The 15,122-nt window shown below is 34.0% G+C and overlaps 1 protein-coding gene across 1 annotated transcript in view; it reads left to right on the top strand.

The window, feature by feature from the left end:
• LOC125652783 (angiopoietin-1-like) overlaps positions 1-12,009 on the top strand; it is a 30,255-nt gene extending 18,246 nt beyond the window's left edge. Inside the window, exons 3-5 of the mRNA XM_048882181.2 lie at positions 1,862-1,958; positions 6,226-6,393; positions 10,936-12,009. Coding sequence (XP_048738138.2) covers positions 1,862-1,958; positions 6,226-6,393; positions 10,936-11,186 — 516 coding nt within the window. The 3' untranslated portion in view covers positions 11,187-12,009. The remainder of the gene's footprint in view (positions 1-1,861; positions 1,959-6,225; positions 6,394-10,935) is intronic.
• The last annotated feature ends 3,113 nt before the right edge of the window (positions 12,010-15,122 follow it).

The raw sequence follows: 15,122 nt of genomic DNA, 5'->3' as shown, positions 1-15,122 counted from the left end.
AGAGAGAGAGAGAGAGAGAGAGAGAGAGAGAGAGAGAGAGAGAGAGAGAGAGAGAGAGAGAGAGAGAAAATAGTTCCCGCATACCAAATCAGGTTATACAAAAATAGCTTGTGTTCCTCAATTGTAATTTGACCAATCAGAAACAAGGATACAATAAGAATTAAATTATATTCAATATAACCAAAAATTTTATTTTGATAAAAGCTTAAACTTAGTTTTAATTTTATCAATGCCTGGTTAAAGCTATATACAACACTATCATAATAGCACAATTTTACAGCAAAATAAAATTTTCAGCTGTAGAGTTTATTACTTTAATGATAATCTACAATAGATTAAAACATATTTTTAAGAAGACATTTAATACAAAATGTCTATAAAATACCCATACATTGTCTCATCAAATATAGTAGACAATTAATTGATTTTTGATCAACTGCAAATTGTTTTTGATAGATTTTACCAGCGTTTTGTAATCTCTCAGATAATTATATTATCGAATCTGCCGAAACAAATGATACGTGGAGGTAAAATTAAAACCAGTGTATATCATATACTTACATACACAAAAAAAACTACAAGTAAATATTGTATAGCAATACATGTCCTCTACCAACCCCACGTCAAGTCGTCTGTTATTCTGTAAGATTCCTCGAATTCCTCAAAATTCATCACGAAAATACGCAATTCGATCAGTAACTTCACACGGAAAAGCAATGAAAGATGAAAATAACGAACAGTGATCGATCTCATAACTTCTATTAGCAATGCAGAATAAAGCGTTAGGCAAACATGGACCCCTGGACCCACCAGAGGTGGGATCAGGTGCCTAAGAAGGGTAAGCACCCCTTGTTAACCGGTCACACCTGCCGTGAGACCTATGCCTTGATCAAGTAAACGGAGTAATTCGTAGTCAAAATCAGTGTGCCAAGAATGGCATAACAATCGATATGAAACTCATCAGACAGTAATTGACCCAATGATAGGACTGTATTGGCAAACTAGATCATTATAATGATCATAGAATTTGCAAAATGCTGACTTTAAACGAGACTCTTGAGATTACTGTAACATCAACTTGTTTGCCAGTAGCTTGTCTCTGCAAGTTTAGAACTTATAACAACTGACCATACGCAGAACAAGCTCTTGTGTATCGAATAAGTTGTGAGAGATATAAACACCAAATGCAGGTGATAATGGAATATGGGAAGTTGACGATGGAGAAGTTGAAATCATCCCGTTTGTCATAAAGTTGAGTTGTTAGTTTGCCGTTAATATTTACTTTCAATAAAACATCTAAGTATGCACCACTCTGTGGTGTATTTTATTTCGAGCTCGCAGGGATATATCGAATCGACATACATGTATGAATGAAAGTTATTATTGTAAATAGATAAAACGTCATCGATATATCTAAATGTCGAATTGAAGGCCACAGCAAGAGATTATTTCTTCTCTCACGTAAAATATTTTGAATAAATTTTGTTTCATATGAATATAAAATCAGGTCAGCTAACAAAGGAGCACAATCCGTACTTTGGGCGGGATTGGTTCCACTACGTATTGCGATGTGTATGTGAATTTCTCTTTCAGATGATTTGATTTCTTCCGGATCTTTTGGATGTGTTACATGAATAACTATGTGTTATATGAATAACTATGTGTTATATGAATAATTATGTGTTATATGAATAACTATGTGTTATTTGAATAAATATGTGTTATATGAATAACAATGTGTTATATGACTAAATATGTGTTATATGAATAAATGTGTTATATAAATAACTTTGTTATATGAATAAAAATGTGTTATATGAATAACTATGTGCTATTTGAATAACTATTTGAATTTTTTTAGGTTATTCAGAACCGCTTTGATGGATCTCTGGATTTTAATAGAAACTGGTTAGATTATAAAACTGGATTCGGATCGCCCAACGGAGAATACTGGATAGGTAAAGTTAAACTTTTGTTGCATTTTTTCTTCAACTAATGCTAGTCACTTTCTTCTTCAATGGTGAACGCTTGATTTGAAGATAATTGCTGTTATTGGTCAAATGTATAGTGACACGTTGAATAAAAAAACCCAGATTTCAATCTTTTTAGACACAGCCATTCGTCGATCAATACCAGAGTTATATATGTAGGTCCACTGAATGCGTTTTAAGAAAACAACGACGAAGACAAGTGTGAATTCTTCTAATAATTAATTTTCTAAACTGCCAATGGTGACCACAACCACCATAATACAAACAATACACGTTATTGTACCTGTATGAAAGTTGAAGATAACGAACAGTGATCAATCTCATAACTCCTAAGTGCTAAGCGTAGGTCTAAATTTGTGGTACTTTACATACAGCTGGTGACGTCTCACTATACGTGAACAATTCTCAATGGGACGTAGATAACAATCAATCAATCAATCAATCATACCTCCAATAAGGAACACAATGTCAAGTATAGAAGGTGCGAAATACTGACATCAGAGGCAACTGTTAAAACCCCTGTAACATCAATTTGTTTGTCAACATTTCGCAACTTCAAAACTTCGTTGGACGTTATGATGATCTAGTTTGCCAATACAACCTATTTTTGGATCAAATGCTGTCTGATGGCATGTTTCATACTGAGTGTTAAGCCGTTCTTGACACACTGATTTTGGCTACGGAATACTCCGTATATCTGATCAAGATATAGGATTCACGGTGGGTGTGACCAGTCGACAGGGGGTGTTTACCCCTCCTAGGCACCTGATCTCACCTCTGGTATATCCAGGGGTCCATGTTTGCCCAACCCTTTATGTTGTATTCATTCAAAGACTTATGAGATTGATCACTGTTCTTTTACTTCATCTTTCATATTAATACTGCATACCAAAATATTTGTTATGAAATTTCCAAGTCAATATAAGTTAGTTTTTAATGCTTCTACTTGAATCAAATAGAAACATGTGTGGTCTTAACAAAAACGTCGTGGAGGGTGAGCAAGACCCAAGATAAAACAATTACAAACTTTATAATTAAGGTTGATCGATCCTCATTTGATGTCATAGGTTTTTGCAAACATCTTTTAAAATAATTTAAACTTTGCGCATTATAGATATATATCTTTCTGAGGAATTTTATTCACTGGATATAATAAAAAAATCTGGTAAACTATTAATACTGAAAAAGTTTACATTTTTCATAGATAATCAATTATTTATGATTCTAAAAATGTTGTCAAGGGCAATAACTCCTATGCTGGAATTCCCTCTACTGGATGTCTATTATACATTGGTTTTCCCCAATATCTACAATTAATCTATACATATTTATGAATTAGTTTTTTTTTAAACTGTTGATATTTAAATTTTGTCATTTCAACAAGTTTTTATCTATTTTTATTATTCTGTTTAACGAAAATGTGTTATTTTCTTATCATGATGTATACTTCTGTTTTTGTATCTCTGACATCTTTAAAAAGGTGGCAACATATACATTTTCTTTGGTTATTAATTAAATTAAACTATATTGAGTAGAAATTTATAAAGTTTTTCCACTTTTAACCATTAATATTGATAAGTCACGTGAGGATGGAACTACCTTAAGTCTTGGGAATCAACATATATGTTTTAAATAAAATAAGTCCAAACTAATTGTAATTTTATTGTGATAAAACAAAAACAACTGATGTAGTTATCTTATGACATTAGTATTAGTTATTTCAAGAAATATGTCCATGAAAACGTCCAAACTCGACGTATGTCATCCGAATGGAACAGTATATTGACTCCGATAGGGACGAAACATAACGCAGTAAAATCGGAGCAGGTTTTGCAATAGTGTGTCAGATTTGTGAAATGCTGCAAGAAGTCTAAAACTACTATCGTGTAATAATAACATGAAATCCAGTATTTCATCAAGTTAACGCCGCACGGAAATTTATTTGTGATGTTAGCAGATCTCCGGTTTTCAATATCCTCACCGAGGACAGTAAATGGTAATCTATGGTCCATGTTTGCCCAATTTTGAGTTCGTTTTTGGAGTTATGAGACTGATCAATGTTCATTATCTTCACATTTCATTCTGGTGTAGTTGATTTTTTGCTATTGAGATATGAGAAATTTGTCACATATGATAAGAAATAAAGGATACTCATGATCGCTACATTACATAAGCATCAATATTGTGCGACTTGTTTATACAAACTAGTTATGCTAAAAGTGCATTTAAAGTAATGTTCATCGATTTACGTGTAATAATTTTATATTGACATTAGTATGACCTACATTAGGTAGTTATACCACACAAATTGTCATAGTTGTTCAATAAATGGCATCTGTCTACGAACATCTTTGGAATTCATTCTTTTAAAAGGTCCAAAATTTGATCTTTCAATTGACGATGAATTTTCATTTCTATTATAAATTCGATAAACGATTATCCTAGAAGAGTGATTAAATATGAGTGAAAAGACCTTGACAAACTTTTGGAATAGATAAAGAGTGTTAGAGGTGTAATCGTGGTAAATGTCATGTAGACACCAACACAATTGATTTTTTTAGGTTGTATATTTGTGATCTTGAAGATGAATATATAATATATACACCCTACAAAACATATAACAACATATCAATTACAAAAAAGTATCACATTACTATGATAAAATCTAGATGTTCTATATTCATCATAGGGAATAAAATATATTGCATTACACTGAATTAATCTGTATTATGTAATAGAAATAACTTCTATTTTACTCAAGCAACATAGATTGATTATAATAAATCCCAATCATGAATATACATGTATATACATTGCTAATATACGATATAATAAACAATAATTACAATAGTTACCGAATTGTGGATTCAGGCAAAAGAAAGAATTGGAACCATGTCCATGATGTATGTACAACACATCAGACCTGTGTATAGTAATACACACATTTACACTTTATGTAAACATGTATAATAATGTCTTACATCAAGGCTGATATCATCATATCTACCGATACATAGCATTCATTCTATATCAGTGTTATTACTTTAAAAACTATTAATACATTTATATTTGATCATTACTCTCTTTCTCTTACATACATGTATAACTACAACTCATCATTTTCATACTTCCATTCATACTCTAGAATTGTTAATGCAAATTATCAAAGAAAGAACTTACTTCCAAGGTCCTCCATAGATTGTCCAATTTCTGTGAATTCTTAAATAATGGAAAATAGATGTGACACTGGCAATCGCTATGACTGCTAACTTCAAAATGATTTAAATTTACTGAATGAAACTCTTCAGAACGTTTGCCTCCAAGACCCTCCAATAAAATTCCAAGAATACTTACAGTGACCAATGAAAGACTACTGACCTGTAAACTAGTCCTCTATTATACTCGTCTTGAATGAATAAAACAATAAAGACAACTTTTATTCTAAAGAAAGATGACTCTAGTTGTAGTTTAGTAACAGAAACATGCAGTGCTGGTTAGTAATATGTGCATGTATTTTATTTAAATATTTAGTTTGTAATATTTATTTACTTTAAAACACTTCAAAATAACACATTATCACAGAGCCATATTGGAATCTTGTATCATGTAAAACTTATACGGTACAAATATTGATGCACCAGATGCGCATTTCGACAAATAATGTCTCTTCAGTGATGCTCAACCGAAATGTTTGAAATCCGAAATAACTATGAAGTTTTAGTGCTAAATATAGCCAAAAACAGAGTGCCAAAAAAGTGGAGCCAAATTCGTCCAAGGATAAGAGCTATGCATGAGGGAGATAATCCTTAATTTTGAAATTATATCAATAAATGGAAACATTCGTAGCACCTATAAATTTCTGTTTAGTAGACCAAACGATGTAGGCTACATCAGGAAAATGTACAAATGTCGTCGTATCTTAATCTTTGTTTGTAGAGTTTATTATTACTTATAGGAATTAAGCTATGAGATTGATCACTGTTCGTTATCTTCGCCTATCAGTGTATTGTAGCTCGGGTGTTTCAAGGGGTCCGTGTTCATATTGTTATCGATGTTGTATTGTTTGTAGGATTCATGAAATTAATCAGTATTACTTATCCTCACCTTTTCCCATTTCATGACTATATCGTTAATATTAGGGGAAATATTTTATCTTGCCATCATCTAGCAACATTTAAGCAGACGCAATTTCATTCCGTTTAATCAGAAACTGTACATGTATTTTTATTCACAGGTAATAAGATTATTTACAAATTGACGAAAGATCTCACCAGCTCCTTATATGTCACTATAATGCTAACAAATGGAACCAGCTTATTTCAACAGTATGAGACGTTCTCAATTGCAAATGAACTGGACAACTATAGACTTTACATTGCTGGACAATCCTCTGGAACTCTGGGTAATATTTCTTTCACTTTCCTATTGTATATACTCGAACATTTATTTGATCGAAAAACAACATATCCTGGTCTACAAATAATCTGGGAATCATAATGCATATCTCCGAGACCACTTAAAGCATTCAGACCTTTCAAATATAATAAGTAACGAATCAACTTTGGTGATCCGGTATTATGGTCAGTGGATATACAACAATTCAAAAGAGAAAAAAATATTCTTACGATTTTATCATGAAGTAAAGTAATTGTCACATATCCACTTTAGATAATGATATAGTTGAAAACGAGGACCTCAAATCACTTATTCTAAAAGGTCCTAAATGTATAAAACTCATACGGTACCAATTTTGATGCACCAGATGCGCATTTCGACAAATAATGTCTCTTCAGTTATGCTCAACCGAAATGTTTAAAATCCAAAATAACTATGAAGTTTTAGAGCTAAATATAGCCAAAAACAGCGTGCCAAAAACGTGAAGCCAAATTCGTCCAAGGATAAGAGCTATGCATGAGGGAGATAATCCTTAATTTTGAAATGAATTTCTAAATTTTATAACAGCAATTAAATATACATCCGTATTTTCAAGCTAGTAACGAAAGGCGAAGATAACGAACAGTGATCAATCTCATAACTCCCATAATGTAAAATTTTACGGTACCAATTTTGATGTACCAGATGATTTTGACAAATAATGTCTCTTCAATGATGCTCAACCAAAATGTTTGAGTAACTAATACAAAATAGATAGTTGGGCAAACACAGACCCCTAGACACACCAGAGATGGGATCAGGGGCCTAGGAAGAGGAAGCATCCCCTATCTACCGGTCACACCAGCCCTGATCCCTATATCCTGATCAGGTAAACGGAGTCATCCATAGTTAAAATCATTGTGCCAAGAACGACCTAACAATCGGTATGAAACACGTCAGACAGCACTTGGCCAAATGATAGGTCAATATAAAGAATCTCGGTCTTTCAAATGGCGACAAAACTTCATCTCCATTATGAATTCTGTCCAATATTGTGCCAGACGATGGGGTAAATATGAAAACAGAAACGTGGTACATTTTCAGAATTGATTAAAAGGGTAAGAAAAATATTAGAATCCCCCATTAGACATATCAAAACGTGAGTACGTACCATCTATCCTTCTGTGTTTAGTAAACCAGAAGTAATAAAACAATTCAGTAGGTTACATGATGAATATCGTTTCGTTCCAGCTAACAAAGCTTGTAAGAACACTGTCGGTCTTTGTAAGGCTCATTATTACAACTGTATTTTAAACGAACTTGGCATTGATTCCATTTGGAATAATCGTACTTCTACTCCAACTGCCCTTTCAAAAGATGAAATTCTTTAAAACCATGCTTCCGTTTTAGACACATTTAATATCCCAGTCAATTGGTCGCATGAATATGAGTTTCCGTACCTATACTGGATTCCTATTCTTTATAAAAGCTCTAAGAAACACAAATACATTGCTGGATCCAGTAAGGTTTTTTTTTCAAGCCTCTCTCCTCTCGAAAATATTAACAGCTGTGAAGGAGAAACTTTAAACGTATTGTGCCACTAAATATGCCAGAAGTGATGTAAATCAAATGATAAATTCTAAACAAAATTCTAAAGAACTTTCAGTAAACTTGAAATCACACAGCTTTACTCAAATCAACAACATCACAACGCCCGACTTTTCAACACTTTACATGACCATTTCTGACGATGAATTAAAGACTAGACTTTTTGACAATATAGACAGTTGCTTCTTCAACAAAACTGGAAAACGGAAATATTCATATCTAGTGATCAGTCATCAAAAGATTGCTTTGTTAAATATCACTCTGATTCCACGCACAAGTATTCTGAAGTTGAAATTAATGCCTCGTTCACACGGATGCGCATTAAATTTTACTTCGGATTATATTTAATGCGAAGTAAATAAATGCATATTAAATTGATTCGAATTAAATATCGTTCACATGGCGGTAATTTTTAATGCGGAGTAAACTAATACTGATTAGATTTGTATGCATTTCTAAATATCACGGGTGCGCAAAATAAATAAAAGAATAGACAGACTATATCAATGAAAATTATTTTCATATTATGTATACAGAATTCATTGTTCAAAACATTATATATAGTGTACTGCATGTTCACAATGTTACATGTACAATTGCAATTGTAACTGATCTACATATAACGAGTTTTGTATTGTTTGTTTTTAAATGTTTCCAAGAAATTACGTGTTATTTCCTCTGACAAACAACATTTAGACATTGCTTCGTCATGAGCCCAGTTGAAACATTGAAACGCCGCTGACTAATGTCGTGACGTAAGTTTTAATTGAGAATATGCATTATAAGTCTATTATGACGTCATATGGTATAAAAATTTACATATCAGTTTTTGCCTTAAGGGTTCCCTTCCCAAAGCAGTTTACGAGATGGGTATTGGTATCAGTGGAGATGTATATAACATAGGAAAAATCAGGAGGGATCGTAAGGTTGATTTAATTGTTCTTTGGAAAAGACAGGTCATGTATAACTCTAAATTGTCCTACTTCTGATTGGGGTACCTCCCCAAGAGGAGAGGACACAGATGGTTTAAAAGGTGGTAAAGTGAAAGGACCTGCTATCCTATCCTTGCTTTGACCCTTAGAGATAGTCTTGTATAACCCATGTATACTGCAATAATAAAACCCTCACTTATACATTTAAGTTTTGCCTGATCAAATATTAATCTATCTATCTACCTTGAGTGGAGTTGACAGGTTGGGGAGAAGGTCCCTGGGCTCTGACAAGATCAAGTACATTTTGATTTGGGCTGGCTTCCTCGGCAATTCATGCAGATGTGCTTAAATGTACGAGGGTTTTGGTTGCAACAGTCGCTCTTGTAATATTGGAAGCAAAATCTAACACAAAGGGGATGGTTTTGGGGCTTAGGCGGAAGTGCTTTAGACATTGTTACACTGTACCGCCCTACGCCGAAGCTCAGAGATTGGTTTTTGCCAGGGAACATTCCTGGACTCTTAGAACTTACGGAATTGTTTATCGTATGCGTGAAAATGCCGCATCACCGTGTAACCTATGTAATTTCCTGATGGTATGGCAATATTTGAGCAGGTGCTGGGCCTCACTTGGAAATTTTTCTAGGTAGACAGCCGAAAAAAACAAGAAAGACATCGGTGCACTGGGAAATTGAAATAGGGGGGTTTGAATTTTGGATCTTGGTGGAGGTTATTGACCCCAGCGGAACTCGTGACAGACAGGGGATCTTCACGAAAGATAACAGTGAACGTAGTTTGACCAAATTTTTTATTTAATTGTGTGTGAGACGAATGCCCCCAGTGGGATCCTGTCAGTGAGTCAGTCCTGCTAAGAATGCGCATGCGACCTTGCCGGCTCACCTAAGAAAACTGTGTCTATGAGAGAACCCAGTCCTGCTGTGGTAAGAGGTAATATAATGGGTTGGTCTAGGTCCCCTGCTGAGACTTGCGTGAAGGACGATGGCGATTCTGATGTCATCGATGTTTGAGTGGAGGACGCTGGTGGTTCCGATGTCGCTGGCTAGAGGAAACCTGACGCCCGCAGATGTGCATTTCCATGCGTTTGCCTCAATATGACCTTAGCTAACTGGTCGTAAAAACAGCTGCTGGTACCGTTGTCAATGAATGGGATAAGGCATTGTATCCTGAAGTTAATGCACTATCGACCATCGTCATCGTTTTGGGCTGCTTCCTCCCCAATTGCCTCTCGAGCTGGACAGTTGCAGAATGCCTATTTCTGGGTGGCATGAAGAATGAAGATGATACCTTGGGGAATATGATCTATACATAACAATTTTGTAAATATGTGATAGATCTCATTGAAGAAATTATTAATTCCAATGAATTGAAGTTGACCTTATCGAATCTTTCCCACCAAGTAAACTCAATTACACTGCTAGTAGGAAAGCCTCACGTTCAAAACTGATAATTCCTATACGGATACGTAACCCTACGGATTGCTCCGTTTACCGGATTATGATATAAAACTCATGATGGGTTTGACTAGTCAACAAAGGCTGCTTACTCATCATAGGCACCTGATCCCACATCTAGTATATCCAGGAACCCATGTTTGCCCTACCTTTAATTGTGTATACTTTATAGGAATGATATGAGTGGTCACGTTTCGTTATCTTCACTTTTTCATTCAAATTCTAACTCTCTTCGATCACGTGGGGATCCTGTTTAGAGTAGGTTCTCCGTTCCCCTTGCTTGTCGAAAGAGGTTAATAAATGAGGCAGTCCTTCGGGTGAGACTGCAAAAACCCAGACCCCGTGTCACAGCAGATGTGATACGATAAAGATCCCCCTATGTTCAAAGAAGCGCCAAGTATAGGGCTAAATTTTGCAGTCTTTCATCGACAATGGTGACGAATCGATATGAGTGAACAATTTTCTAGAGGGAAATTGAAAATATACAATTAATCATTCAATACTGATATCTTGAAAATATTTGCTTATATTGAGAATTGTAACTAACACGTTTTCTTCTAGGAGACAGGATGACAGATACAACAGCTGGTGACAACATAAACGGGATGATGTTTACCACAAAAGATCGAGACAATGATAGACATCCTAACCAATGTGCTAGTGAGCATTTCGGAGGATGGTGGTATAATGTTTGTCATGACGCTTATCTGAATGGACTTTATGGGTCGGTGTTGTGGAAACAGCCTTGGTATCCTAAGATTGGAGATGGAACACTGATAATGAAAACAGTCATGATGGTAAAAAGAGGGTGAACGGAAACGAAAATTTCTAAGTCGGCATCAAAGAATTGCAGATAAAACCTGTTGTTTTGTTTTGTTTTACAGCAATTCTAAAAATAAAAATGTTCCCATGACCCTGATTTGTTTGTAATCAATTATTATAGAACCAAAATTTCCTCAAAGTTTATACTCTCTATCTGTTAATATACATTTCATCCGGTATCCTCAAATATTTGGCGTCACATATTTTTACATTGTTCGTCTTCCTAATAGTTTTCTTTTCCAGCACAAGACACTGATACACAATAATAGAATGCGTCTGACGGAAATGGCGAAGTCTATATGACAATCTCAGAACAAGCTCTTGCATATCAAATCAGTTGAGAGATATAAATATCATATGCAGGCGTTAATTGAATATTACGACACAAATATACAATGTTGACGATGGAGAAGCTGAAATCATGCTGTTTATCATAAAGCTGAGTTGTTAGTTTGCCGTTAATATTTGTTTTCAATAAAATATCCAAGTATGAAGCAGAAGTCAATTAGTCTGTGGTGTATTTTATTTCGAGTTTACAGAGATACATCGAATGGACATATGAATGAAATTATTATTGTTGATAGATAAAACGTCGTCAATACATGTATATCTAAATGTTGCATTAAAGGCATCATCAAACAATATTATCAACAGATAATTCAATTTATGCCGCTTTGAGAAATTTGTAAATTTTTACACCGTCGGATAGTAACGAATTTTTGAGCCAATCAAATTCTTTGTTTAGAAAGCGTCCTTTTTCCAAACTTTCCAAAGCCTGTTATTGTGCTGTGAAAATAAAACCCACCACCCACGCTTTGTCAATACTGTTTCTTTTATATAGAGTTGCATATTGTTCTATCAAGGTTTCCAGGTGTTATTTTGTTGGCGTAATTTTTGGACGCCTCCAAGGATTAACTCATTTATGTATATATTGTATGCATGTTCCATGTACTCTATAACTTAACATATAATTGTACTTTCACTACATGTATTTTTCTATTCAGTCTCAAAGGGGGATCACACTTTACCTTACACCTATGTACATGTTTCAGCAGGTATTGTTTATTCAGGTGATCCCCCTTAATGGTTTGTTATACAATTTACTTAACAATTTACCTTATGTCATTCAATAAATGACATATTCGACAAAACTGCATTACAGTGTTTGGTTTTTTGGACGGTTTCTTCTCATAGGAGGCATAAGGAGATTTTTTTTTCTCTCACATAGAAGTTTTTGAATAAATTCTGCTTCATAATGATATAAAAACAGGTCAGCTAACAATGAGCACAATTTGTGCCTATTGGAACTCCAACATATTCTTGGAAGACCTTATCACCAACGACTACGAAGATATTGTCAATGAGGAACTCCAGCATATTTTTGAGTTCAACCTCAGAGTACATGTGAGTGGAATCAGAGTGGTTTTTATAAAGTAATATTTTTTCGGATGACTGGTCACTAGATATCAATATTTTCGTTTTCTATATTTGTTGCAGAAGCAACTGTCTATGATGTCAAAAGTCTAGTCTTTAATTGATCTTGAGGAATGGTCGTGTAAAGTGTTAAAAAGTTATACGTTTTGATGTTGTTGATTTCAGAAAAGTTTTGCTATTTCAAATTCACTAAAAATTCTTCAGAATTTTGTAGAATCAACATTTGATTTACATTACTTTTGGCATATGTTGTGGCGCAGTACGTGTGAAGTTTATCCTTCACAGATATCAATATTTTCATGAGAAACAAAGAGAGGGGCTTGGTAGAACATTTACTCGATCCAGCAACAATGTATCTTTGTACGAGTTGTTATGAAGTTTGGGAATCCAGTATTGGTATGGTAACACGAATTCATCCGACCAATTTGCTGGGATATTAAATGTTTCTAACAATGAAGTACGTTTATATGATCTTTTTCTTTCAATTATAGCACTGTTTGATATGAAATGTGATGATAACAAAGAGTGACTAATCTCATAACTCCTATAAGCAGTACAAAATAGAGAGTTGGGTAAACACGGACCCCTGGATATACCAGAGGTGGGATCAGGTGCCTAGGAGAAGTAAGCATTCCCTGTCCACCGGTGACACCCGCCGTGAGCCCTATATCTTGGTCAGGTAAATGGAATTATCCGTAGTCAAAATCAGTGTGCCAAGAACGGCCTAACAATCGGTATAAAAAAGGTTAGACAGCATTTGACCCATTGATAGTTTAATCGAGACTGTTGGAACGCCTGCACCATTAACTTGTTTGTCAGTAGCCTGTTTCGATTTAAAAACTGATCATAAGCAGAAGAAGCTATTGCGTTTTGAATCAGTTGAGAGATATAAACACCAAATGCAGGTGATAATGGAATATTGATACATAAGTATTGGAAGTTGATGATGGAGAAGCTGAAATCATGCCGTTTGTCATAAAGTTGAGTTGTTAGTTTCCCGTTAATATCTACTTTCAATAAACTATCTAAGTATGAAGCAGAAGTGGACGACTCTGTGTTCACTGGGATATATCGAATCGACATATGAATGAAAATTATTATTGTTAATAGATGATACGTCATCGATATATATAAATGTCAAACTGAAGCCACAGCAAGAGATTGTTTCTTCTTACATAGAAGTTTTTGAATAAATTCTGCTTCATAGGAATATAAAAACAGATCAGCTAACAAAGGAGCACAATTTGTGCCCATGGGTATTTCAACAGACTGTTGGAAGACACGATCACCAAAGACCACGGAAATATTGTCAATTAGAAACTCCAGCATATTTTTTTTTTACAATTTCAGAGCACTTGTGCGTGGAATCAGAGTGGCGTTTAACAAAGTAATTTTTTGGATGACTGATCACTAAATAGGAATATTTGCGTTTTCCATTTTTGTTGAAGAAGCAACTGTCTATGATGTCAAAAAGTTTAGTCTTTAATTTATCGTGAGAAGGGGCGTGTAAAGTATTGAAAAGTCATATATATATATATATATATATATATATATATATATATATATATATATATATATATATATATCCAAATTGTGTTTTTAAAAAAAATCACAGTGTCCGGTATAAAATATTAAAAGAAATAGAATAAACAGTACACAAAGTTAAAAATTTAACGCAAGCGCTTTCATTTTATAATCCTCAGGCGTTACATTTTAAAATAGTTTTGAAATGGTTTGACGTCATAAAGGCGTCCTAACATTTCACGTACATAACGACGTCATAAACGAATGAAGGGAAAAGGATTTTACGTTAAGCATATTATGACGTCATAGATAATAACAGTAAACATATTTTACAGTAAGCTATTGAGAGCCGGTTTTAAAGTCTTAATAAAGTGTCTTTCTTTTTCTCGTCGGGAAATAGTATTTTCTGTATACAGTTTATAAAACGGAAATACATTGAATTGTCCGTGGCCACACACATCTATATGTTCACTAACTTTAATTTTTCTGTATTCGGGTGCTGAAATGTGTTGTTTATGAACTCGTATACGAGTTCGCAGAGTAGTTCCAGTTTCACCGATATAATGTTTTATAATATAATTTCCCGACGAGAAAAAGAAAGACACTTTATTAAGACTTTAAAACCGGCTCTCAATAGCTTACTGTAAAATATGTTTACTGTTATTATCTATGACGTCATAATATGCTTAACGTAAAATCCTTTTCCCTTCATTCGTTTATGACGTCGTTATGTACGTGAAATGTTAGGACGCCTTTATGACGTCAAACCATTTCAAAACTATTTTAAAATGTAACGCCTGAGGATTATAAAATGAAAGCGCTTGCGTTAAATTTTTAACTTTGTGTACTGTTTATTCTATTTCTTTTAATATATATATATATATATATATATATATATATATATATATATATATATATATATGGCTACCACAGTGACCAGACATGATGAGTTCACGCTCTGATTCTTA

Source organism: Ostrea edulis, chromosome 5 (genome assembly GCF_947568905.1).
Source record: "Ostrea edulis chromosome 5, xbOstEdul1.1, whole genome shotgun sequence".
NCBI classification, from domain to species: domain Eukaryota; kingdom Metazoa; phylum Mollusca; class Bivalvia; order Ostreida; family Ostreidae; genus Ostrea; species Ostrea edulis.
Note: the sequence above shows the minus strand (reverse complement) of the source record. Positions and strands in the feature narration are given on the sequence as shown.